The following is a 24,675-nucleotide window of genomic DNA, read 5'->3' on the forward strand; positions in this document are numbered from 1 at the left end:
AAAGCCTATTCTGTGCCAATTTGTTGGGTGCTAAAAAAAAAATGGGACATTTTGGTGCTTATTCCTCCAAATTATCCTACATCCGTAATGTCTGAAGTGTCAAATGATAGAAAATTTCTATTAAAGAAGAAATAAGAGCATCAGACTTTAAAGCTTGAAAGAGACCTTAGATCTAATTCAAGCGTCCAACAATACTGCAATCTCCTTTACAGTACTGATAGTCACTCAACCTTGGCTTAAATATTACCACTAATGAAAGCTAATGAGGTACCTACTGAGGGAGTCCATTCCATAGGTGGACAAAACATTCCTTTCTGGAACTCTTCTATTCCCTCTTTTACAAGACAGTTCTTCAAATATTTGACAGCAGCTATCATGTCTAAGCATAAGATTACGTTAAAGTTTTTAGCAGCCACATCACTTGATTACTTCACATTAAGCTTTGGCTAACTAATTCCATCTTCTTCCTCATCCCCCAAGCCCTCCACTCCAACTCTAACATCTCATCAGATGAACTGCTATCAAATCAAGCACTCCTACTGCATGCCGCTTCTTCCGGACTGCTTGTTGTGTATTGAAGCCTCAAAGCAGAACCATATAACCTGTTGTTAATTTGGTTTTTTTTTCAGCTGAATGTTCAAGATGATCTTTTATCTTGATTCTGTCATCCTTCTTGAATTGAGGATCGAGACAAAGTCAAAATCCTGTGCCTTTCCATTAGAATCTTTCTCAAGAATATTTCCAAGCCATTGACTGCTTTTGTTACTATTAATCAATTAGTTACAAATCCATTTAATTTTTACTTTAACCAGTTCACATTTCAACATCTTATCCAAAATTGAGTTATACTATGTCTACACCATTCCCATAGCATTAGAAATAACAGTGTTGCTAACCATATAAAAAAAAGAAACCAGGATATTTAACATGATTTATCCTAATAAATTAGTGTTTTTTCCTTATTGCTTTTTAAATCTTCACAAACCATATATTTGAAAACTCTGTCCTACAATTTGCTGACAATCAACAACAAAATGGACTAATTTTTTCAAATCCACTCCTTTTTACTTTTTGAAAATCACAATGAACTCTCTTCATTCCGTGGTACTTATTCTCTTTGGTTTCTTAGAAATTTTATCTGTAAGTTCCTTCAGCACTCCAGGACTATTTTGCATGAGTATATTTTAACTCACGTAACTGAGTCAAGGGATCCCTTTCGATATTTTGAAAACTAAGAGTGCAAATATTATAGTGTAAATCAAATAATCTGTATTAGAAGAGGATCATATTCTAGGTCTTCCATCTGACCCATGAGGTTTATAATATATATCTTCAACAGAATAATCATTTTTGTTCCTCCCTCCAGACACTAATCTCACACTATGCTTTTACTCGAAAGTAAAAGGTTGTATATTTCTGTACAGACATAAATGCTTTTATGTATGGTATAACTCTTCCTTCAATAAATTACACCTTCAATTACCAATACTGAATTCCATGTCACCTAGGTATGCCAAACAGCTTAAGTAACGTGCCAACCTATATACTCTATGTTAATAAATAACACTTAAGGCCCCAAGTATTGTTGTTAACCAAATTTCTTACAATTTTCACTTAAAAGTATTATACCAGCTCTATTATACTATATTTTTCTCTAGCCAAAACACCATTTCTGCCATAGTATTTCATTTGAATTTTATCTATGCTTTTCTCCGTACATCCCTCAAAAGTGAGATAGCACTCAATACATCGTTCTGCTATCAACCTCTGGGTTTTTTCAAATTTAAGACCACAGTAGAGGCCAGCCTGGTGGCACAGTAGTTAAGTTCATGTGCTCCACTTCAACAGCCCAGGGTTGACAGGTTTGGACCCCGGGCGCAGACCTACACACCACTCATCAAGCCATTCTGTGGTGGCATCCCATATACAAAACAGAGGGAGACTGGCACAGATGTTAGCTCAGTGACAATCTTCCTCAAGCAAAAAGAGGAAGATTAGCAACACATGATAGCTCAGGGCCAACCTTCCTCACCAAAATAACACGAAGTTTTTAAAAAAAAAAAAAGACCTCAGTTAACACAAAAGTGGGTAGTCCTTATAGGACTAGGATTTCCAAATCACATTAGGAATCAGAGACAAATGATAATAGGCAGATTCCAAACAAGTATTAATATCTCATTTTAACTCCCAAAAGCAATCTGGTACAACAGTGATATCTCATTCTAAATAAAAATCTTAGGCAACCTTTATTTGGGGTCTCAAATGTTATATTACATATTTTTACTATCTCCAAGAAAATATTTCAAAACAGCAGTTTCTCAAGTAGTCTATATGATAACCATTAAGGTACCAAGTCTCAAAGACATTTAAAAACAAATCACATTATGGAAACATGGTATAAAGCTATCATTATATTCTAATATGTTCTAAAAGTTTCACTTTCTCTTCACAGCAATCCTGAAAACAATTAAGTAAGTAAAAAAAACATGATACGTAAATGTTAAATTTCTCTCTCAGTATGAAAGGATATACTATCCGAAAGAAGTTTAGCATTTTAGAAACTTTTTATTACTAAAAGAGGTCACAGTATTTCCGTTATAACAATCAAAATAAAAAACACAATACACTAAACAGATACCATTGATTCAATATAAGATTGCTCCAAGTAACTAGAAATCTAAACAAGTATTTATGAGGCTTCTAAAACAACACAGAAATACCATTAAACCTTAGACAGTGTCATAATGCGTAAAATTAAGTTCAAATTCAGCTCAGAAATGGTAAAAATGAGTAAGTGCCTCCCTGTGACTAGGTGTCAATTATATATTCCTAAACAAATTGCCGTAAAAATCGCAATCAACTTTTGAAATCATCACAAGATTTTTTTCTCTTACCTAGGTGGGGTAAGAGAGGAAACTCCGCATTTGAGAGTAAAATCACAAATATTCTTTTGTTTCATTTTTTAGGAGAAACTTCTAGAGCAAGTGTCAATGTCATATAATCTACAGTACATATAATAAGAATTGATGTTCAAAATGATTAAGTACTCCAAGGTACTCAATTAACCAATAATATGTTTAGCATACCGTATTTCCCAAGTTTTGAAAGTAATTAATGCTATTTTATAAAAAGATTTTGAACAAATACAAACAAAAAGAAATTTTTGTTAACCTAAATTTGGATTAGTGACAAAATTCAATTGGCAATTCAATTTCAGTTAATCAAAGATTTCCTATTTTAATAATCTGAAATAATCCATTATTTGTATTATCTTTGTTTCTATTACCATGAACATTTAAAAGTAAACTAAATGAAAATCACTGAATAAACATCACAGACTGGCATAAATTTTACAGTCTCATTATTAAAATCTCACTCTAAAAACCAATTATAATTACAGTATAAAGATATAAAAGATTAATACAGAGAATTAAAACCTGAACTTCCATCTGTAAATAACCAGTCTAAGGACAGGACGATTAATCTAAGAAGTCTGAATATTTTCTTTTTTTTAACGCCAATGAGAAATGATTAGAAAGTCACCTGCTTGACTAGAATGTTACAGAGAAGTAAAACTTTTCTGATGTTTTTCTTAATTTTTAAATAAAAAGAGAAACATTTTCCATACTGGCAAGGAATAAGAAATTGAAACGTCTTATTTCTAAGACATTATCTCATAAGCTAGAGAAAATGAAAACATGTATCTAGTGCTGAAATAAATTTTTCTATTATATACCAAAAGTTCAGCTGGAACTGAGATACCTGAAATTCATAAATTGAACTCCTTTTTTAAAAAATAGACTAACCATGATTTTTATTGTTTTCTATTTGCAGCCTCTTAAATAAAACCTAAATATGAGATCTGAAACAAATAAAACAACTTGAGTTTTTATATGTATGCCCACTGTCTCCATGAAGTAACTACTGCAGAATTTAATCATGTGAAATATAAAATGTATTAATAGGAATATAAAAGTATCTGCCTACGAAGTGCTGAAAGAACCATCTCAAATATTAAGATGACTATAATAAACACTACATTTACTCGATTTTTTCTTTTATCACTAGTCAGAGCTTATTAAAATTTATCAAATTTGCAAGTCATTCATTTTCTCTCAAACTTCATCAAGAAAAAGAAGCATTTAAGGTGAGTGTTATATTCCAATTTCTAACACTCAAAACATTTTAGAACAAATGATTATAATAACATCCTTGATTTTAAAATCTAAGTATTCTGCAAGTGTTTGTTTTGTCTGCAGCTTATCCTCCTGATGTCCCGTAAAACCCCAAAACAATAAAACCTTGATAGCCTATTTGATAAGAACTTCATAAACTACCTTATGTCTAAAAGCTACAAATGCAGAAATTCTTCCTAAATTTCAAATCAGTTTACACAATTTTTACCTCAAACAGTAATGTGTGACTAAAACTGACACATGTAATTCCACATCTTATAAAACAAAATTTTTAGTTAACCTAAGAGTGGTTAATATCTGTATTTTAATAATTTGAGATAAACACTAAAAACAAGGTAACTATTAAAGTTATTCTAGTTACTTTCTTCTTTGTGCTATTCAATAGCTTCAAAATCTTCAACGAACATGGATTAACTTTTATATTGCTTTAAAAAAGCTCTTGGTAAACCAGCATGAGTTGGTTATACTTTGCAAATGAAAAGCAAAATGAGATGTCAGAATGAGGGCTAATCTCCAACTCAGGTAGCTTCATCCTCTAACCCATTATTCTAACACTATTACTGGGTCCCACCATTCCTGGAAGTCAAAGATATATTAGAAGTACCAACAAAAGAGTGTGAAAGAAGAGTGTTTGTTACATCTCTAAGTTTACAAAACCATAAAAGAAAAGGAGGAGGAACCATAAGTATGATACCCAATAATAATCTTTAACTACAATGATTCTCACTCCAGAAAAATGGAAGAATCAAGGAATATACTTTCTTCTACATTTTCCCCCTGAATCAACAGGCAACGAACAGGCTGATGAGAGGGCTGGCCCTGATATCCTTACAAAAGTTATTTCTCCCTGAACTAAAATAAAATTGTACTTTGTATGTGTGGATTACACATGTCCTAGTTGCTTTTAACAAAAACAAAACAAAAAAGACATCAAGTAACTAATAAAGTTAGGTCTAAGACAACTTACCTCTCCAGGGTGCAATCTATCCCAATTTTCATTAATGTATGTCATAAGCTCAAGTTCAGAATCAAAGTATTTCTTCTTGTGAATAACACTTAGGTTGTAAAGGCATAGGTGTGCTATATCTACCCTGGAATCCAAAAATAATCAAAATACACAAAAACAATATTTTTGGTTATTGTTAAGAAATCACACCTTTTTTTTAATAAAAACAGCAACTAAAAAAATCCAAAGTGAAGTATTCAGGTGAACAGAGGGTCAATATTTTTTAAGTCATTTACAATATAATAAATCATTAATTATGAAATAATTGGAAAACATTAACTAATAATTATAAACTAACATATCTGAGTGATTTCTTACAATGCATTTGAAGAGGATCTGACTTTGAGAAAAAATAATTTATAATCAAAAATTTTATGTTTTCACTACCACATATAACCTACAGAATAGACCAGACATTAACAGACTTTATTTTATCTGATTCATGAGTTAAATCTTATCTTTTCCTAAAATACGCAAAACATTTTTAAAAAATTTCTAAGTACTTACTACAAGCATTTTATGAGTAAATCCCCAAAATTCATCACACTTCCCCTGTCCAACAATTACTACACTGAAGGAGAAATTGGCATATTTGTTATAAGACCTTTCTCTCTTCTACTGTATGCTATTCTAAAGGCCCAAAAGAATTAGAATATGAATCTTGAAGACATGAATAAACATGAATAAAAATCTTGAAGATAAAAAATACGTGAAAGTTACATTTTATGCCATTAGAAAATGAATGGCCTTATTACCTTAGCAATAAAACAAGATAATCCTTGGTGAAGATGACATCAGGCTTAAAGATAGATAAAAGAAAAGAAATACAGCCAGGCATAAAGAAAACCAAACTTTTACTTAAGACAAGTTAATGTATAAAGAAAGTTTCATCCTGCAGAGTTAAGAATATGGCTCTTTTTTGCTCCTTAACAGAAACGTTCATACTTACCACTGTAATGGTAGACGTTTGAGGTATTCTGGTCCAGAACTGCAGACAGAACAAATAAATGTATAAAACCTAAGGAAAAAAAAAAGTTCTATATTCAGTAATCAAGGGTATACATAAATTACTTAACAATTAAAGCTAATATTTAGCAAGTACATATCCTACAATTGACGTAACGACTGATACACATAGCAAAATATCATCTGAATTATAACACTGTCGGTGATTTAAAAAATTTCTTTTCCAGTAATGACAAATAATGAAAGAGTTCATATCTAGGGGGAAGAGGCAATTTTTTTTAAACATCAGAAACCTTCAGAGTTCACATATAGATTCATATACAGGCATAGTTTACTAATGGCTTGTGTGTACAAGGAATTGTGATGGCTGCCCCTATATACCTTGTTACATTCAATGCTCAAAACAATCTGGTAAAATAAGCCCAGAGGAAACAAGTCGATCTTCCTAAGGTCAGAAAGATAATAAGTGGCATAAGCCAAGATTTAAACCCAGCTTTTCTGATGTCAAGTTCAGTGCTCTATCTTTTATTTTTCTTCCTAGAGGTCTCTCCACTATTCTACAGACTCCTAACCCAGAAAGCACACTAAGCCTGCTTTTAGAAATTCTTTAGATCTAAGGTGTAAACTGTGTATATAAAGGTTCTATAGCTTTTTCCAATTTCCTATCATAGGATCCCATTGAGGTTCTTTAACAGAAGGAACCAACGAAAATAAGCATAGTGGGGCAATAGGAGCAAATATAATAACTGATCAAATACTTAAAGGCTTTTTGGAATAATATCCAAAAGCACAAAAATTACATATATTTTTAGGTTATGTATAATTTAAATATGTTGTTCAATATTTTCCCTCTAAGGTGAACCCTTTACAAATCATTGTTAAAACTACTTTTAGAAATCTAAAACTGCAAGCATAGTCACAATAAAAAAGCTTAAAAAACCACCAGTAAAGTTCCAATGTCCTTTCTCACCTGTCTCCAAATAGCATTGGCTTTTGAAGGCATTGCACACAAGCCTCATGAAACCACTGCTTACATTTGCAGCATTGTAGCATCTTTAAATACCAGCTATAAGAAAAAATTTAAGATTAAAATTACTACCTTTAATAAGGTAAAGGTTTTTGATTTTTTTTAAGTGGCATTATGCAGAATAGTTCTGATTATAGTATCATGTTTCTGCTATACTTACTGTTAAATTTTTTCTTTCCCAAAAAGTTTATTAAAATTGACCATTTCCTCCCTTCTCTCTTTTATTCATGAGAATTCATAAGCTCTTGAAAGATCTAGCTACTATTTCTAATCAACGGGTGGCTGGTTCCTACACAAGTAAAGGATCTCTGTCAAAGTATAAGCCTGGAATTTTTTTCACATGAACTCTCTACACCCTAGGAGAGATCAGTTTCAGAGTCACTGATGTGTATGGCTATTTACCCAATACACTGAATGGCCATAGGCAGCTTTATATCTTCACTGTGTTTCTATTTTTCTTGTCCTTATAATAAAAAGGAAAAAAGTATAGCAATTTACTAAATTTGGTTAAGATAATCATCCACCGAAGACTATCAGGCATAAAAGGCTTTGTGACAGGTTTTGTTCTGTTTCAGAGAGCTGAAGATGCTAAAATTGAATCTTCAGCTGAGGATGTTCTCTCTTTTCAGTTAGTACATGGTTTTGATATATTGATATCCTTATTTGCCACCCAAATAATGTCTTTTCTTCCAATAATTCTTTTGCTCAACAAGTCCTACATTAATTTTAAGCCATACATAGGCAAAGGCAAGAAGACTGCTTTTAAGTAAAGTCATTCATTCATCAAAAGACTAAGAATACTATGTTCCAGGTACTCTGCTAGATGATGAAGTTAGTGTAGTTAGCAATATCAAACACAGTTTATGTAATCATGGTACTTAAAGAACAATAATCTGCCTCCTAAAATAATGTTTATAATGGTTTTCACCTATTTCGAATAATACTTTAAACTAAATGCTAGCTATAAACGAGTAAAGGAGCAAGATCAGTCTCATTTCATTGTATGTCTTTTATAAGTGATTAAAGAAACTAGAAACAATGTTTCTTAAACCTGCAGGTGATCCAAAACTGAGAAATGTTACAAAAATGTTAAATCACACCAAAAAATTCCATAAGATCAGACACAAGGTAGAACGCAGAACTAAAAATTCATTGGTTTATTCATTTGTTCATGTTTTCAATCATTGAACACCTCATATATCCCAGCATCCTCCTAGACAGCACCCTTATCTTAAGAGAAGCACAGAATCTGATAAGAAAGAAAGATATAAGAAACCAATAATTACAATTTAAAAAGAGTTAAATATAAAGCTATTCACTAATTTTTTTTAAATGTAGTACAAATATATGATGCACAACTTGGCTCAATATCAGCTTGTATGAAAAAAGGAACTGTAGGTCTTAGTTACTATATATAGAGAGAGACAATACAATCTCTCTTTACAACAGAAGCATAATGTTCAGAACTCTAATGGCCCTATTATATTCTGTCAGACTATTCCTGGAAACACTGCATTTTCTAATCATGACATAATATCTCAAGAGTAACTTTCAAAAACTAAAGAGCAACAAAGACAGAGTTTGGAAATCATGTCATAAAAAACGTTTTATGTCAATGGAGATTTTAGCCTGGAAAACAGAACACTATCAGTATGTAAGCCACGGGAGTGAGGAATATGATTGTTGGATTAAAATATTTTAACAGTTACTTCCTAAGAAAGATAAGATGTATTTGTTTAGTTCTAAAGATCAGAACTAGGACCAATGATCAGAAGTTAAAGGTAAATTTCTAAACATTCTTAGTTAGAACACCGATTCATTTACTTAGCAAACATTTAATGATAAAGATGAACAAAACTATAGGCTTTAATCTTCCCCTGTAATTTTTCCTATTGATACTTTCACACATTTACAACTCACTATCACTCCCACACCACAATCAATAACAAAAATAAAGTAGACAATATAAGCAAATGAAAATTACTTTAAGAGCATTAAATAACGGTATTTACTTACTCTCCAGGGCCTCCACAATAGCAGTAACATTGCTGGACATTGGTTTTATGACCTGCATCCCATTCAAGGTCTGCCACACTATAGGGTAATGTCTGCTTCATGACTTGCAATGCTTTGGCATTTGGTCCTTTCTTAAGTGCACCACCCCTCTATATAAGAGGGAAAACGTTATTTAAAAGAGTGAAGGATAAAATTTTAAATACAATTCTATAACTTAAAAATGCTTCTGAAACTTCTGAGAAAATTTCCATTCTAAATTTCTTACCATTTCACAAACTGTTTGACTAATAATAATCTTTATTTATTTTCTCTTTTCTTTCAAATTATTGCCCCAATTCCAAAACCACTATCAGAAAATAAGTGCAAGAATAGTTGCAAGTCACTTAAGCATCATTAGTCAAACAAAAGCAGCACTTCTTTCTGCTCAGCATTGATTGCTCATTTCATTCAAATAAACTTTCAACGTACACAATCATTATGTTGATAGTGACTTACAAATTCCATTTAGGGCTTTAGCCCAAAACACTTAAAAGATACCTTTGTTGTTGTTGCAAAAACACACTGTCGACACAGCCATTTTTCATCTGAATCAATCACACTGGAATCAATATGAGGTGTGTGACACAACTGATGATATCCTTAATATCAAAAAAAGCATAAAGCAAATTCTATTTTATTGATAAATACTGCAAGAAGGCATTTTAGTATTCTCTTTTCCTACATTAATATATTTACAACTGATGAATAAATTTATGGTAACAGCTTTAAATTACCAACTTAAAGTATTTTTAATCATTAATCTTCAACAGGGGTATTAAGTATGTAACAAAACTTTTCTACAAAATTAAAAGAAATCAATGTTTACCTTGGCCACACTTATCACATATAACCATTTCATTGGGAGCTTCTGAATACTCTTCTTGACATATTGTACAGACCATTTCCCCACTTCCAGTGGCTCCTGAAATATTTAAAATATACCTTAAATACACAGTCATGGGCCCAGCCCGGTGTATAGTTCGTTAACTTTGTGTGCTCTGCTTTGGTGGCCTAGGGTTCGGGAGTTCAAATCCTAGGCACAGACCTACACACCATTCATCAACTCATGCTGTGGTGGTGTCCCATATACAAAATAGAGGGAGACTGGCACAGATGTTAGCTCAGTGACAACATTCCTCAAGCAAAAAGAGGAAGAATGGCAACAGATGTTAGCTCAGGGCCAATCTTCCTCACCAAAAAAAACCAAAAAACAAAAAAAAAAACCCCAGACATTTGTAATAAAGAAGCGTTCCATATAACAATACTACTTTTTCAACTCAGTGAATAGCCCATAATGGCAATGTTTGTTCACTAGAGTATAATGATTTCTTCTCAAGGCAAAGTACTATACACAAAATGCTATCTCTGCTGTGTTCTTCTCACCTTTAACTTAAGATGCTAACCATCTACATTCATAATTTAACCTGTTTTTTGGCAGAGGGCATAATTTAAGCTGCTCTCAGATAGGATTCCTTATCATTCACTTCCAATATTCCCTCTCTCCTGAGGAGCTCAAGGGGAAGTGATGTTTTATGAATACCAGAACTACTCTGCAGAATACACATCAAGCCAAGTACATGTATTCACTCATCCTACATTGCTTAACATATGACAATAAAGAAAAAGAAAAAGGAAGCTATGTCAATGACCCCCTTCACTCTAGATTCAGAACATTTATTTACTAATTTATGAAAGAGGCTGAACACCAATTATTTAATCTTCAGCTTCATAAATCTGGAAATATGGTGACCAACAACGTACCCTAACAAAATCCCATTGCAACAAACGTTATAAGTCACACAGTTATTAATTATATTTTTTACCTGAATAGGTAAGTTATTTCTTCCTTAAAACATTTTTATTCTAAAAAACAATTTTGTTATACAAAATTTAGAATACAATTTTATCACTCTAATGCAATTATTTCCAATACTATCTTCCCATCAATTTCAACATACCTAGTTAAAATACTAACACACACTTTATTCACACACCAACAATAATACAAATTCACAATTTTGTGCTATGGGCTAACCATTGCTAGGTTCTTGACATATATTGTTTTGTTTAATCCTACAACTTATTAGATAAATATTCTACTTATAGAGAAGAATTGAGGCTCAGAAAGATAAAGTAACTAACCCAAAAACCTCAGTCAGAAAGTATGAAGGCTAGGATTCAAACCCAGATACGCCAGAGTCCACATTCTCTCCACTGTGGAATGCTTCCCTTATCAATACTACGTAGTATTTCTTCTATCAAAAGCATTTCCCAGGGCCGGCCCTGTGGAGTAGTGGTTAAGTTTGGCGAGCTCCACTTTGGCAGCATGGGATCGTGGGTTCGGATTCTGGGTGAAGACCTACACCACTTGTCAGTCATGCTGTGGTGGCAACCCACATACCAAGTGGAGGAAGACTGGCACAGGTGTTAGCTCAGGGTTAATCTTCCTCAAGCAAAAAAAGAGGAAGATTGGCAACAGATGCTAGCTCACGGCCAACCTTCCTCAGCAAAAAAATAAAATAAATAAATAAAAAGCATTTTTCACACTGCAGTTTTCAAAATTATAATTTCTGTATAATATTCCATCCAGTGGAAAGAATCAAATCTACTTTATTATGCCTCTGTTTTTAGACATACGAGTTACCAAATTTGTTGTTTGTTCATTTTTTGCATTTTTTCTTGTTTGTTTGTTCTGGTCTCTTGTCCTCTCTCCCCTCCTCTCCCAGGGTTGGTCTACTTCTCTGTACACTTGGCTGGATAAGGCCTCCCATAGCTTCTGATTTTATGGCTCCAGTCAGGAGAGCAAGCAGACTGAGCCTGGGACCTCTGAGTCCAAATCTGCAATTCCCTGGAAAAGGACCGATACCCTCAGACTAAGGTAGGTGCCTGATCTAACTCCCACCCTAACCATGTGGACTTGTGTGGGGGGAAGCAGTTCCCCAGAAAAGGGGGTGCTGATCCAACAATGTGTGTTCACCTCAGAAAACAATCCCGAGGAAACAGGGAATTACTTTTACTTGTGAAATCCAAGTACATCTTTTTTACCACCAAGTGTACATGAACTTTTTGTGTAGCTTAGAGGTCTTCTATAGTCCCTTTACTCTAAATCCAACTGACTAAAGTCCTAGCCATTTCTTCTTAGATATACCAAGTTTTTTGTTCTTGTTAAAATAAAGCTATAGTAAATATTTCTCATGTAGCTTTTTTGCTTTTGAATTATTTCTTCAGAATAAACTGCTAGAAGTGAGTCTGCTATATAAAGAGTATAAAACATTTTTATGCATTTAATGCAATTGTTAACATCCAAAACAGAAATTTTCACTGCCACCAGCAGTGTATCATTTTCACAGAAACCATAATAATATGAGGTATTAAAATTTAAAATCCTTTTAAATTTATTTAATGGTTTTAACATGGTATCTCCCTGTTGTAAAGCACAGTTCTTTGACTAGCAAGATGACTATATGTTTTTCCTTATCCACATAAACTTTTAAAAAGAATCTTTTTAGATGAGTGAAATTAGTTTATTAAGTTATTTTGATATATATTTAATATCAGCAGGTTTCTTACAAGAATAAAACTACTAAAGCTACTCTACATTCTGAAATCTGTCATAATACAGATTTCAGGTTCATTTGCTCATTCTACAGCAACTCCAAATCACAAGCCACAACGCTACTTTCTGGGCGTTACAAAGAGTTAAATGGCCAAGGAGCAATCTTTTGTAATTCTAAGGATAGTAAAAGGAGCTGGTGAGGAAAGAACCACCACAGACCACTAAACTGATATACTGGATGGGGCACATGTTGGACAGGACCCTTCACTTTCACAGCTTTCTATCTTTATGTACTACTGGTTTTCTTCTTCCTTTCTTAACGGAAGGAAAGGAGGGAAGGAAGAAAGAGACAGAAAGACAGACCTATATTTAACCCACAGGAACCCTGAAAAAGCAGAAAAGTTGCAAGGGACACACAGCTAATAGAAGGGGAACAAGGGCAGTATAACATGTTTCAATCCCACCATACAGAAATCCATGTTTACAAAGTAAGAAAGAAGGGATAATTCTGTATGCAGGGTAAGAAGATCTGCCCAAGATCACTACTGTTGGAGATCTATCTTTATCCTATTCTTTTTCTCATTGATTCCTCAATTTCAGATTCAAAACATAATTTTTGTCCTTTAAATTATCAGTCCTAAGAACTGTAAAAAGTTTCACAAGAAAGACATTTTACTAGAGTAAAAGCTGTTGAGTTTCTCACCTAAACCCTGAGTACTAACTATATAGATGGTAATTAGAACATTCCAATTTCTGTACCAAAACTTTTTTTATTCTTTAAAAAAAATTAAGAGTGAAATCAAGAAACAGAACACAGTAGCAACCTACAATAACGTTGCACTTGGGATTCAAATACAAAACCCAATGGCTAAATACTTTAGAAGGTATCCACCCTTTAGGGAAAGAGAATTTATATCTCCTTTCTACAGGAGGAGATATAAAACACAGGTCTTAGTGCAAGCCTATTAACCCAGTAAAAAGAAAACCAAAAGTGGAGCTTTAGTGTGCAGCTAAAATACTCAGATTTTTAATATTCATACTTTTTATAAATAAAGCACTTTCCATGAAAGAATCACCTGGAAAAACACCTTTATTTAGCAGATTCAAAGGGCATACAGCAATTATAATTTGTAAAAATGGAAAGCATTACAAGAAACGTAACTATAACCAAACCAAGGCATGCCTGTATTCATTTTTACTTGCACCCAAATATAGCTTCATTTTCCCATCTGAACATAAAAAACCATAATTAAACAGTAATTTCAAACCATTCTTAGTAATAAATTATTTCTAATACTCTAAACCTGTTTAATATATCCTAATTCCCAAAACATCTGGCAGGTAGTATCAATAAATATTAGCTCTCTACAATACTTTCTACTAATATAAGCAAGTAACAGTTAAATTGAAGCCCAAAGTGTTACGCATATTAGTGGCTAAAACTTTTTCTTCAAAGTTCTTAGAAGGACCCTAACGCTAGTTTATAGGTGTGCACCAGTGATGCATCTGACCTCTACCCTAACAGAGTAATTCTTGTTCTTCTATGGTCTATAACTCCTTGAAGACTATGAACACATTCATTTTTTTAGCCTCTCCTCAAAAGTGACTGAGTTATCTTAATACACTGTACTCAAGAGACAACACTAGAAAATGACAAGATGAAGAAAATCAAATTTTAGTATAAATCATGTTCAAGAGAAATAGTAGCACCTGCCTGTTTGAATGTCCTTCCAGAGAACCCAGGATTTAGAACTGTCTTCAAATATGATGAAGCAGCTCTGTTTTAATATGTTTATCTGAAACATAGAATATTTATGGTGATTTCTTTTAAAATTAAAAACACAAAGTTAAATTTAAATTCAAAATTTTTTAAAGTTTACAACAAAAACAACAAAAGATCTCTTATAATAAGGTAACTTGCCTTTTTGATAGTTCCAAGATAAAACAAGCCATCTGACCATCTAGCTAGGACATCCTGACCCTCTTCAAATTTACATGCTGGCTTTTTGACTTTATGTCCATCCTGTAAAGACAGCTTGGTCAAGGATGTTGGGGTCTTTTGGTTTCGACGTAAAGGAGACCGCTTGTGGACCAGTGAATTACCTGCCCCTGTAGAGTCTCTGTTTAGGAAATAAAAGACCATATGTAAGATTAACTTACTTGTAGGGTTTATTTCATACCAATGATGTATTTCATATATTAATCAAAATTTCTGATTAAAACTTTAAATTCAGGGAAAATATAACGAGTACCTCAAATTACAAATACTCTCCAGAAACAAAGAAGTTTAAAATAAAATGATAGAAGTTCTCAATATTCATTCAGTGCCTACCCTAAGTGAGGCCAGGATTCAGCAACCACTCCAAGATAACATATTCATGGCAGCTATCATCAAAATAACAGCTCTAAGTTGAAGTAGGCAGGCTATGGTCATGAGGAATAGATGCCTTGAATCTCATGACTGGTTTTAGATAAACTAAAAGAAGTTACATGGCACAATTTCATAAGCACTTGAAACAGAATAAAAGTGATTATGCCACACATATAACACACTAACCAGTCACTTTGGGATGGTTGAGTATATTCATGGGTAGTCATGATCTCCCTACAGGGAATCAGTGAATTGAGTCTTGTTTATTGATAGGAAGGTGTCACAGTACCTCAAATATGCAGAATGGGAGTTAAAAAAAAAAAAACTGAGAACCACCAATTTCACAATATCATACTCAAATGAGAAGTATAAGATCATTTACTAAAAGACTCCAAAATTATGTACTCCAAAATCACATTATAACTTATGTATCAGTTATTCCATAAACAGCATACCATACTACCATCAACTTTCAAAAAGGTAACAAAGTGGTGTTTGTTTGGTTTCACTTTCCCTATGTAGATATTTTTCACTAATTAAACATACAACAACATGTAAAACTACAGACAAGAATTGAAAAATAAACAATGCAAAAGTTAAGTAAAAATATAACAAGTGAGGGAGAAAGAAATGTTTCAATACCTAGGAATTGGGAATGCCTAACTTCAATTCAATTCAATGCCTAAGAACCCACACATTCTGGGAAATTCTGTCATAAGCTACAACATGTATGAATCCTAAAGACATTATGCTAGGCAAAATAAGACATAAAAAGGACACATATTGTATAATTCCACTTATATGCTGTAACAAGAGTAGTTAAATTCATAAAGACAGAGAGTAGAATGGTGGTTGCCAGGGGCTGGGAGGAGGAAGGCATGAGGTGTTACTTTTTAAAAGATATAATGCTTCAGTTTGAAAGACACACTGCATTTTAAAGATATCCAAAGGAAGAATGACTAATATATTCCCAAATTTGCTGAAAAACATTAATGTGCACATCCAAGAAGCTCAACAAACTCCAAGTAGGATGAATGCAAAGAGAGATAACCAGACACACGATAGCAAAAATGGTGAAACACAAAGTGAAAATCCTAAAAGTGACAATAAAAAAACCTCATTATGTACAAAGAAATCCCAATAAGATTAACTTCTCATCAAAACCAGAAGGCAGTGAGATGACATATTCAAAGTGCTGAAAGAAAAAAACCTGTCAACCAAGAATCTTATATCCAGCAAAACTGTCTTTCAAAAATAAAGGTGAGGGCTGGCCCAGTGGCACAGTGGTTAAGTTCACATGCTCCACTTTGGTGGCCCAGAGTTCATAGATTTGGATCCTGGGCACAGACCTACACACTGGCCATCAAGTCATGCTGTGGTGGCAACCCACATACAAAATAGAAGAAGACCGGCACAGATGTTATCTCAGGGCCAATCTTCCTCACCAAATAAATAAATAAAGGTGAAATAAAGATAGTCCTAGATAAACAAAAACTGAGAGAATGTGTCGATAGCAGAGCCACCTTACAAGAAATACTAAAGGAAGTTCTTAGGGTTGAAATCAAGTAAACCAAGGTGAAAATTCAAAAAAACACACAAAAAAACTAGTAAAGGTAGTTAAGTAATTATTAAAGACAGTATAAACGCATATTTACTCTAATGCAAGCATGTGAAACAATATGTATATAATTGTATTGTTAGGCCTATAACATATAGAAATATATTTGATAATAACAGCACAAAGGAGATGGTGCAAACAAAATTGTATTAAAGTTAAAAAATGACACCAGATGGTAACTCCAAGCCATAGGAAAAAATGAGGAAAATCAAAAACCGTAAATAAGAAAGTAAATATAAGTGAAGTGAGTATGTTACTTCCAGGAAATATCTGCCATATACCCACGTTAGTCATTGTTTCAAGTAAAAATGGTGTTCCGTGAAAAAGCTGTTAGTTCATCTGGCAGCTCAAACAATGGTGTAAATACCTTATGTTTACTTCCAATTTCATCACACATGATATTAAACCTAAACTCAAGGTTAAGATTTAGTGAAAATAATTTTTACTATTTCACCAAGAATGTTCTTAAGTAAAATAGAGTTTTGTGTGTGTTTTGGTTTTTTACTGTAAGTGCTCAACAATGAAGAATACTAGTACAGTTTGATGCCACTGACTTGTTTCATGCTAAGGCACACAGCAGTCTGACCAAACACTGTTTTCACACCATCTGTACAAATGTGGGAAAGGCAAGTAGTATCTTAATATTATCATGAAAATAGTTTTGACCAGCAGACCCCCTGAAAGGACCCATAGGTCACATTTTGAGAACCATGCTCTAATAAAGAAATACATACTGCCATATATTATTGCCATTGTCAGTTGCGAGGAAAAGGCACTTTAGTACTACAATTAGAGGGGTTAAAAAACTTAAAAGCCTGACAAGATGAGTACTAGGAAGAAGTAAAAATGGAATATGAATCACTACCATAAATTTTACTACCAGGAATTCTCAATCCCAGGCTGAGAACCTTCTTTCTCCAGACACTGAAACAATTTAATGCCTTCAAATCACAGTATGAAAATGACTCTGTCAGCAAGCAACTTTGTAAAAAGCTATAAATCCCCCGGTCAGTTGAGTGATTTTGCTTCCTTTAAGATAAAGGAACTAATCAAGGCTTGAGCAACATAATGGGTGAGAAATGACCTCAATAGAATGTCAGAGTAACTACTAGGAGACCTAAAATCTTCCAATTCTAGAGTGAAAGATGTACAAAAATCAAAATTGCCAACATTTCCAGACAGTTTCATATGTTCTGCTATTGCTTCAGCAAATTCTCTCCCTTTTTCATGATGGCAAGGTCTGTCTCCATCTTACTCTCCACTACCGTGTGTCCTTAAATCATAAGATATCAAACATGTTTTTATTTTCCACCTCCTAGTGTTTCTGCCCTGATTCTCCTAATATTTCTAGTGTATTGTGTTTCAATGATACCAGATCTAATAATAGTTACCCTTGATTCCTTATGCCCACTCCCACCACCACCTCCTTATTTTTTTCCTTCCATTCAACTAACCTCTGGGAAAAAGTTACTCAGTGATTACTATGTGCTCAACCTACATTAAGCGTTCGGCATATTCATTCATTCACGAATGATTTTTTGGCCCCTATTATGAGTCATTTACTGTGCCAGGGGAACAAAGATAATTTAATATTCAGAACAATGCTATAGAGACATTTTTACAGATGACAATTTCACAGATCCCTTTTCACACATGAAGAAACTGTAACTGTAAGAATACAGAATAACTTGACCAAGGTTATAGAAGTATAGATCAGAACCAGCATTCAATAAATCTTTCTAGTGGCACCCTCCCTTAGCATTCAACTTAGTATTCAACTATGCTTAAAAACTTGCAAGATCTTGCTTGGAGGGAAAAGAGGAGAACAACTAAATTTCTTTCTTCCCATTCACCGCCAAACCTCTGGGGAAAAGTTATACACACTTAACTGTCTCCACTCCTACAGTCTTCCCCACTTAGTCTTCAGCCCACCCCAGCACACACAACCAATCCTCCACCCAAACACTCCACCAAAAACAGGGAATGTGTCTCTCTTACTCTTATTCACAGTTGTATCCTCAGTCCTCTGCATAGGGTATAGTACACAAAATGCAGAAAGGCTATATGGAATTTATAAAGTTAAAGTTCAATTCAAGTAAAATCTATATTTAAAGAGTTAAAATTTTTTAAATGACTACATACACAAATAATCTCAGTTTTGCTCTGAGTAAACAACAGGCTAATTCACATCTAAGTCAAATACACACTAATCTTTTACCCACATCAACATGAAGAACATAAATCATATATAAAACTGCATTAATAAAAAGATTAAAAAGTATTATCCTCTTTTAAAATTTCTCTGCCCAAAGAAATTTTACAGAAAACAAAGCAGGAAAGGATAAATGACCCATAATACCACAACTAAAACATAAGTAGGAGAAACACTGTACATTCCCCCCCAACACCAAGGTTTTTTCCCTCATTACTATCACTGATTACTTCCCTCTTCTCTGGAATGTGACTTTTATTAGAAGCCAAATTAATTTTTCTAATTTTAGAATTCATTATTTCCTTTCTGATTACAAAAGTAAACATGCATGGTAAAATAAATAATACAGAAATACATAGTCCAAGTAAAAATCCCCCATTCTACCTCCTCCCACAAAAGAAAACTAATGTTAATCTCCTGATTTTTCTCATGTTTATACTACATATATAAATGTTTTAACAAAAAGTGGAATATTTTTAAATACACTGTTCTATAACTTTTCTCAAGTAACAATGTATCTTGGACAGTATAATATCCATCTGTATAAGTATAAAACAAAAGTTTATAAAATAATCTTTTCATCAACTGCTAAGCTACTTTTCAACTGAGGAATACTTAGGATGTTTCCAGTGTTTTACTATTACAAGCAATAATGTAAATCTTATCCTTTTACATTTCAATTTTTAAGTGTTCCAACTACTATATAGGATAATTCATAAAAAATAATTACTGTATCAAAGAATATGCACAATTTTCCTTTTTATTGTAGAAAGTTACAAACATATACAAAAGTAGACAAAGCAAGTATAATAATTCATCAGGTATTCACCACCCAGTTTCAATTATCATCTCTTGGCCAACCAGTTTCACTTAAACATCCCATTTCCCCCCAAACCATATTATGTATATATTTTAATGGGATAGATGTTGTCAAATGAATCTCCAAAAAAGGTACCAACTGACATTCTGACTGACACTATCAGAGTGGTACTTGATGGCCCCTCCTTCACTAACAGGGAGTATTCTCCTTTTGCTATTTGACAACACAGAAAATTTCTATTATTATTAGAGAAGTATTTTTCTCATAGGTTTGTTAACAATTTATGTCTTCTGGAAACTGAAGTTGATTTCCTTCGCCCATTTTTTAAACTATGTTAATTCTTTTTATAATGATTTTCAAGAGCATCTTATATATCATGAATGACACTTTGTTATACATGTTGGAAATATTTTTCCCAGTTCATACACTGTAAAAGAGCCACGATAAACAGACCTTTTGATAGAGGGGAATCACTACGTCTAGGGGCTTATGTGACTCTGATCAGTAGCTACAAAGCTAGATCTCTCATCTTGCATCCAGGCTAGGCAGCCTCTCCCATTAAAGCAGTAAGACCAGAGAAAATTTAAACAGAAAACCAAAACAAATAAAGGAGTTAGCCCACATGCCTTATCCTTAAACTCTGTACTTTCTACTTCCGCTAGTGGGTTATATAAGGTGCTCCCTGCTCTTCCCAACACCCATTAAACCTCCAGTCCATAACTTTTCATTATACAAGATGTTAATAGTGTCTAGAATACGCCTGCTTCTCCCAAATGGAGTTGATGCAAGTTAAATTTCACTATATTTGGCAGACAATTTTTAGTGTATAAATTCAATGCATTTCCAATTAATCCCAGCAAGATTTTTTGAGGTCAAACATTTTATAAAATTAATAAGAAAAACTACAAGTCCATAGAACAGTTAAGTCAACTTCTAAAAGGAAGAACAAATTGGGGAAGACCTGCCCTATGAGATACTGTGAAAATACAGTGAAAAGAAAGTACAGAAGATACAGAGAAAAACTGTTCTGTACTGTTAAGGAACAGCCAATAGACAGAATGGGTATCTCCAAAACAGACTCATTTATGGGAAGTTGATAAATGACAAAAGTGATCTCACAAATCAGCATAGAAAGGATGCATTATTTAGTAAATAATATTGTGGAAACTGCCTCACTTAAATGTAGAAAAAGTTACATCTCTAATTCACAATACACAAAAAGGTGAACTTTAGATGGATTAAAGACATAAAACTAAAATGCAAAATTTGAAATCTAACTAGAAAATGTAGAATATTGTTGTGATCTTAGAAGTGGAGCATACATTCAACAACACAGAAGGATCTTGCAAATATACTGATGAAAACAGAAGAAAATTTACAGCACAATTATCATTTATGCAAACTAAAAACATGCATATATAACACTATGTATCTTACAAGGACACACACATATGCAAGGATATATATTAAATATATTCAAGCGGGTATGTTAAGACGACTGTAACTGAGAGCAGGGATCTGACTGAGGAAACTGGACATATGCTGACCGCAGACTTGGGATGATGTAGCACACTTTTCCACTGTTACTACAATACATCAGGCTCCTCATAATATACAATACAGGTGACAGAGTGGTAGAAGTTAAGTCATATTTCAAGAACAGTCACCACCAACAAACTATTTGCTATCTGCTTTTACTATTTGGCAACACATACAGAGACTATTCCTATCTATAATAATATTATCATTAGACAAGCATTTTTTTCATCATTACTACTGATATTCATCTTGAAAGAGAGTGCCTGGACAAAGAAGTTTCCTCCCTTGAAACAAAGTGGAGACCAAGGGTTCAAGCCACTTCTTCCTACTTGGTTTACTACTCTCACAATAAATAAGAAGCTGATCCAAGAACTTGGGAACCGGATGCACAATTCAAACAGTGTGGCTTTTTTTCTTTCTCATCCATTCCCAAATTTATTCCCCCAGGTAACAAGGAAACTATCTGAATATTACTTGTAAGACCATGAACCATTTATTTCATCTGTCTGAGATAATCTCTGAGGACTACTATGAGGCTAACATTAAAAAACATGGGTTAGGAACTTGACATAGTATAATTTCTCAATAGATGGTGGAAGAAATATCAAGAAATTCAACTCACTTTCAGGTTAATTATTTTTCTTTCAATAAATATTTAATGAGTACCTGTTCTAGGCCTGGTGAATAAGACAGTCAAGGTCCCTATCTTTAGGGCCCAAGATTTTGGTAGGAACAACTTGGCTTTCCTTCTCAAGGCTTCTTTCCTGATTCAGGTTCCACCCACCAAGTTCAGGTTAGAAGCTTGTGTGTGCTACAGTTCTCCCATCGTTATACTTCTCACATGGTGCTCCACTTGCCTACCTACCTGTCTTTATCTACTCCCCACTCCCTAAACTGTTTGTACTGAAAGGGTAAAAGACAGTCCCATTTTTGTTTACCATTACTTTCCTAGTAGCTAGCACAGTGCCCAGAATGGCACAGTGCCCAGAATGTAGTAGGAACTCATAAATAATCAGTAAATTATACCAGCATTAACTGGTAATTTAATTAAAAGCAGTCTCTAAGAGCCAAATGCCACTACCCCAACACAGCACTCACCTCCCCAGTAGGAACTTTCATCCCTCTACTGTACTGCTGAGGGTTCCCATCCCCTCTCTGATAACCCCAATCAGCCATGACAGATCCACCATAACCATGTCTCTAGTACTATTGCCAGTATTCTTCAGCCCACAAGTACTACTTGGCAGCTAAGGGAGGAAAGGAAGAAGAAAACCTAGTCCCACTTTGCATTGCCACCTCCCACTAGAGCACTCCTCTTCCTTTGACTTGCCTCATTCCACAAAGTCAAAAGAGTACACAATAGCAGGAAAAGATCAGCACGACTAAGAGAGAAAGGGAAGAAAAAAATCTATTCTGCTGTTATCCTAACCCCAAGCATCACAGGTCTTGACCAATCTCATCTTAAAAAGCAAAAGCTGCCATCTTTTCCAGGCTCTTTCCCACAATTTATTTCCCTTCCCTGGAAAAAGTAGCACATGTGTGGGTGAATCCCATGTGAAGGATATAACGTAACCTAACAATGGTGCCACTGTTAGCCGGGCCTTTCACAAAGATATGGTCAAATTCATGAGGTCAAGCAGGGCCAAAGTATAGTGCCCAGGTACAAAAGAAGCAGAAGGCAATCTACTGAAGCTTGGCCCTAAATTAAAGCTATGGGTAAGGAATTCTTTTATCTTTTGAGGCAGGTGTACTAAAATGAAGCCTGGGACCTTCTTTCTGGTTAAGGTTTCCTTGCAAGTAGAACATCAAAGGGAACCAACCAGGGTAGGACCTAGAGAATAGAAAGCATAAAGCAGGCAGCTTAATGGCTGACTCTACTCGAGTCCTTAGTTTTAGAAATAAAACATCATAATGCATACATTTATCTAAAATCAAGTAGTATAGAAAGGATTAAAATGAAATGCAGTAGTTACCCACCCATCATTTCCCACATCCCAGTCCTGCTCTCCAGAGGCTGGTGCTTTTTAAACTCTTTCAGCTATTTCTTCTGGGAGATATCTCCATATTTCTAAATAATGTGTTTATATTTCTCTTTTTAATTTTTATTTACTTTTTGTTGTTGTTGTTGTTGTTGTTGAGGAAGATCGCCCTGAGCTAATATCTGTTGCCAATCTTTCCTCTTTTTTTTTGCTTGAGGAAGATTCGCTCTAAGCCAACATCTGTGCCAATCTTCCTCTGTTTTGTATGTGGGTCACCGCCATAGCATGGCTGCCCACGAGCAGTGCAGCTCCACACCCGGGAACTGAACCCAAGCCGCCAAAGTGGAGCACATCAAACTTAACCACTAGACCATGGGTCTGGCCCCTATACGTCTCTTTTTTAACTGATCAATTTCAGATCTGACTTATTATTAAAAAAATGATAATCATCAATTCCCATCCTCTACAAATCTTACTGTACTATCTTCATTAAATCAGTAAAATATTTTGCTTAATTAAAACAGTAAATGTTAATCATTGCAAAGCTAAAGGGCATATTCTTATTAATTACTCTTATTCACTTTTCATTTTTCCTGGAAATGCTTATTAATGCGTCCCTTTAGTGCCTCCTTGATTCAAATGGTCAAGGATAATTTCAAACCTTTCTTTATTCCCCAGGTAACTCTTGCTTCTAGAGTTCTCCATGTTCCTGCACCAATCTGGATTGATTACCCTCTAGACTTTGTCATCTTTGAAGTTTCCCTTATCACTGTTTTCTTTTGCTGGAGCAGTGGCTTGCAATAAAAAGGAGTGTGCATGTAAATTTTCTGAGCCTTTATGTATCTAAAACTATGTCAGTCCTACTCTCACAACTGACTAATAATTTCCTGGATACAGAATTTTATGAAAATAATTTTCCCTCAGAAGTTTGAAGGTATTCCTATACTACATTCAGCACTTAGCACTGATGATGAAAAATCTAGGTCATTCTTATTTTCACTCCTTGGTAGGTTACTGCATTTTTTCCCTCAGGAAGTTTTTAAGGATCTGCCTTTATCTTTGATGCCTTCAAATTTCATAAGGATATGTCTAGATGGAAGGTTATCTTTCAGTCATACCTGTTCAGCTCTCAGTAAACCCTTTCCATTGTCTATCCATCTGTTTATCTTGGGCTCTCCTTTCACGCATCAGGCCTTCCTCAACGAATTAGTGATTCTTAGTTGTCCAGTGATATTTAAGATTGAAGTTATAAGAATTCAGAGCTCTTTGTATGTGATGTAGGACTTACAAAGTCTTGAGCTTTACCTTAGGGAAATTAGGTGGGAAGGCA

The 24,675-nt window shown here is 34.0% G+C and overlaps 1 protein-coding gene across 6 annotated transcripts in view; it reads right to left on the reverse strand.

Annotated features, from left to right (window-relative positions):
* MTF2 (metal response element binding transcription factor 2) overlaps positions 1-24,675 on the reverse strand; it is a 69,456-nt gene that overhangs the window by 11,584 nt on the left and 33,197 nt on the right. The window contains exons 2-11 of one of the 6 annotated variants that reach the window (XM_070592636.1): positions 24,464-24,650; positions 14,910-14,926; positions 14,728-14,829; positions 14,521-14,602; positions 10,077-10,172; positions 9,749-9,849; positions 9,212-9,360; positions 7,139-7,234; positions 6,152-6,220; positions 5,164-5,287 (exon numbers count right to left, since the gene is read on the reverse strand). In XM_070592636.1, the coding sequence (XP_070448737.1) occupies positions 5,164-5,287; positions 6,152-6,220; positions 7,139-7,234; positions 9,212-9,360; positions 9,749-9,849; positions 10,077-10,152 (615 nt within the window). In that variant the 5' untranslated portion in view covers positions 10,153-10,172; positions 14,521-14,602; positions 14,728-14,829; positions 14,910-14,926; positions 24,464-24,650. Of the gene's footprint in view, positions 1-5,163; positions 5,288-6,151; positions 6,221-7,138; positions 7,235-9,211; positions 9,361-9,748; positions 9,850-10,076; positions 10,173-14,516; positions 14,603-14,727; positions 14,927-24,463; positions 24,651-24,675 lie in introns of all 6 variants that reach the window. The other 5 variants (XM_070592635.1, XM_070592638.1, XM_008529282.2 and 2 more) reach the window with 5 other exon arrangements.

Source organism: Equus przewalskii, chromosome 24 (genome assembly GCF_037783145.1).
Source record: "Equus przewalskii isolate Varuska chromosome 24, EquPr2, whole genome shotgun sequence".
Classification (NCBI taxonomy): domain Eukaryota; kingdom Metazoa; phylum Chordata; class Mammalia; order Perissodactyla; family Equidae; genus Equus; species Equus przewalskii.